At 50.8% G+C, this 907-nt stretch overlaps 1 protein-coding gene and 1 pseudogene across 1 annotated transcript in view; both read left to right on the forward strand.

Annotated features, from left to right (window-relative positions):
* The window catches only part of LOC119594107 (sialin-like), a gene marked incomplete in the record, with an annotated part of 175421 nt that overhangs the window by 99560 nt on the left and 74954 nt on the right, over positions 1 to 907 (forward strand). Inside the window, 1 exon segment of the mRNA XM_037943164.1 lies at positions 810 to 887. Within this exon segment, the coding sequence (XP_037799092.1) occupies positions 810 to 887 (78 nt within the window).
* The window catches only part of LOC119594277, a 79615-nt pseudogene that overhangs the window by 2734 nt on the left and 75974 nt on the right, over positions 1 to 907 (forward strand).

The raw sequence follows: 907 nt of genomic DNA on the forward strand, positions 1-907 counted from the left end.
GAAGAAAAAAAATATATTTGTTGGTTGTCTGGTGTGTGGCGTGTCCGTGTGTGAGTATGCTACAGTATATTAGGATTATGTGTAATCGCCGTACTATTATTCTCGATTCTCTTGATCTCAGTATCCAGAACTAGATACACGCGCGCGGAAATGGAAATTTTGCAGTGGCCTATTTTCTGTAGTTTAAAAGGTTATTCATTTTTGCGTGTTCTTCTAGAAGTTTTCGTCGGCCGCCATAGCCCTCACCGCCCCCTCGCCCGCCTCGAGCAGCCGGAGAGTCTCGAGGAGTGAGCGCACAGGGGCAGTACGCCGCGCGGACACCCACGGCCGCCAGAGGGTCTCTGCGCAGCCCAGGACTGGTGAGGAGACGTCGTTCTGGGAAAAAAAGGACGTTTAGTGACCCTTCATTCATGTTTTAGACAACGCCGTAGTACACTGATGAGTGTCGTAGTGATGACTGATTTATATGTTACATCGGTAGCATTCATCATCAGTTTTATTACAACCGCTCACTGTCTTCATTCATACTACCGTACCGTAATGTCGTTCATTTATACTTATTCAGCATCCAAATCGCGTTTCTCTAGACCATAGCGTATATACACTCATCCTGGCTGATCATACACGAATACACTACTCCATTGCGAGTTTACTACATCGCACACCACCATTATTCAGTACTTTCCTCGAAACCTATCAGGCGAAGCGCTGGGCTGCCGCTACACCATCGCTCTGCTGGGGTTCTGGGTTCGCCGTCGAGTATTCCGGCGGACCTCCCTCGCCATCGTGGCCATGGCGGGCACGACGAGGTCAGCGTCGCGACCAACTCCTCCCTTGACATCTGCCCGCGTTACGAAGGCGACGCGCAAATCGAACGGAAGCTGATCGTGAGTAGCGGGAGGCCGGG

This window comes from Penaeus monodon, chromosome 33 (assembly GCF_015228065.2).
Source record: "Penaeus monodon isolate SGIC_2016 chromosome 33, NSTDA_Pmon_1, whole genome shotgun sequence".
NCBI classification, from domain to species: domain Eukaryota; kingdom Metazoa; phylum Arthropoda; class Malacostraca; order Decapoda; family Penaeidae; genus Penaeus; species Penaeus monodon.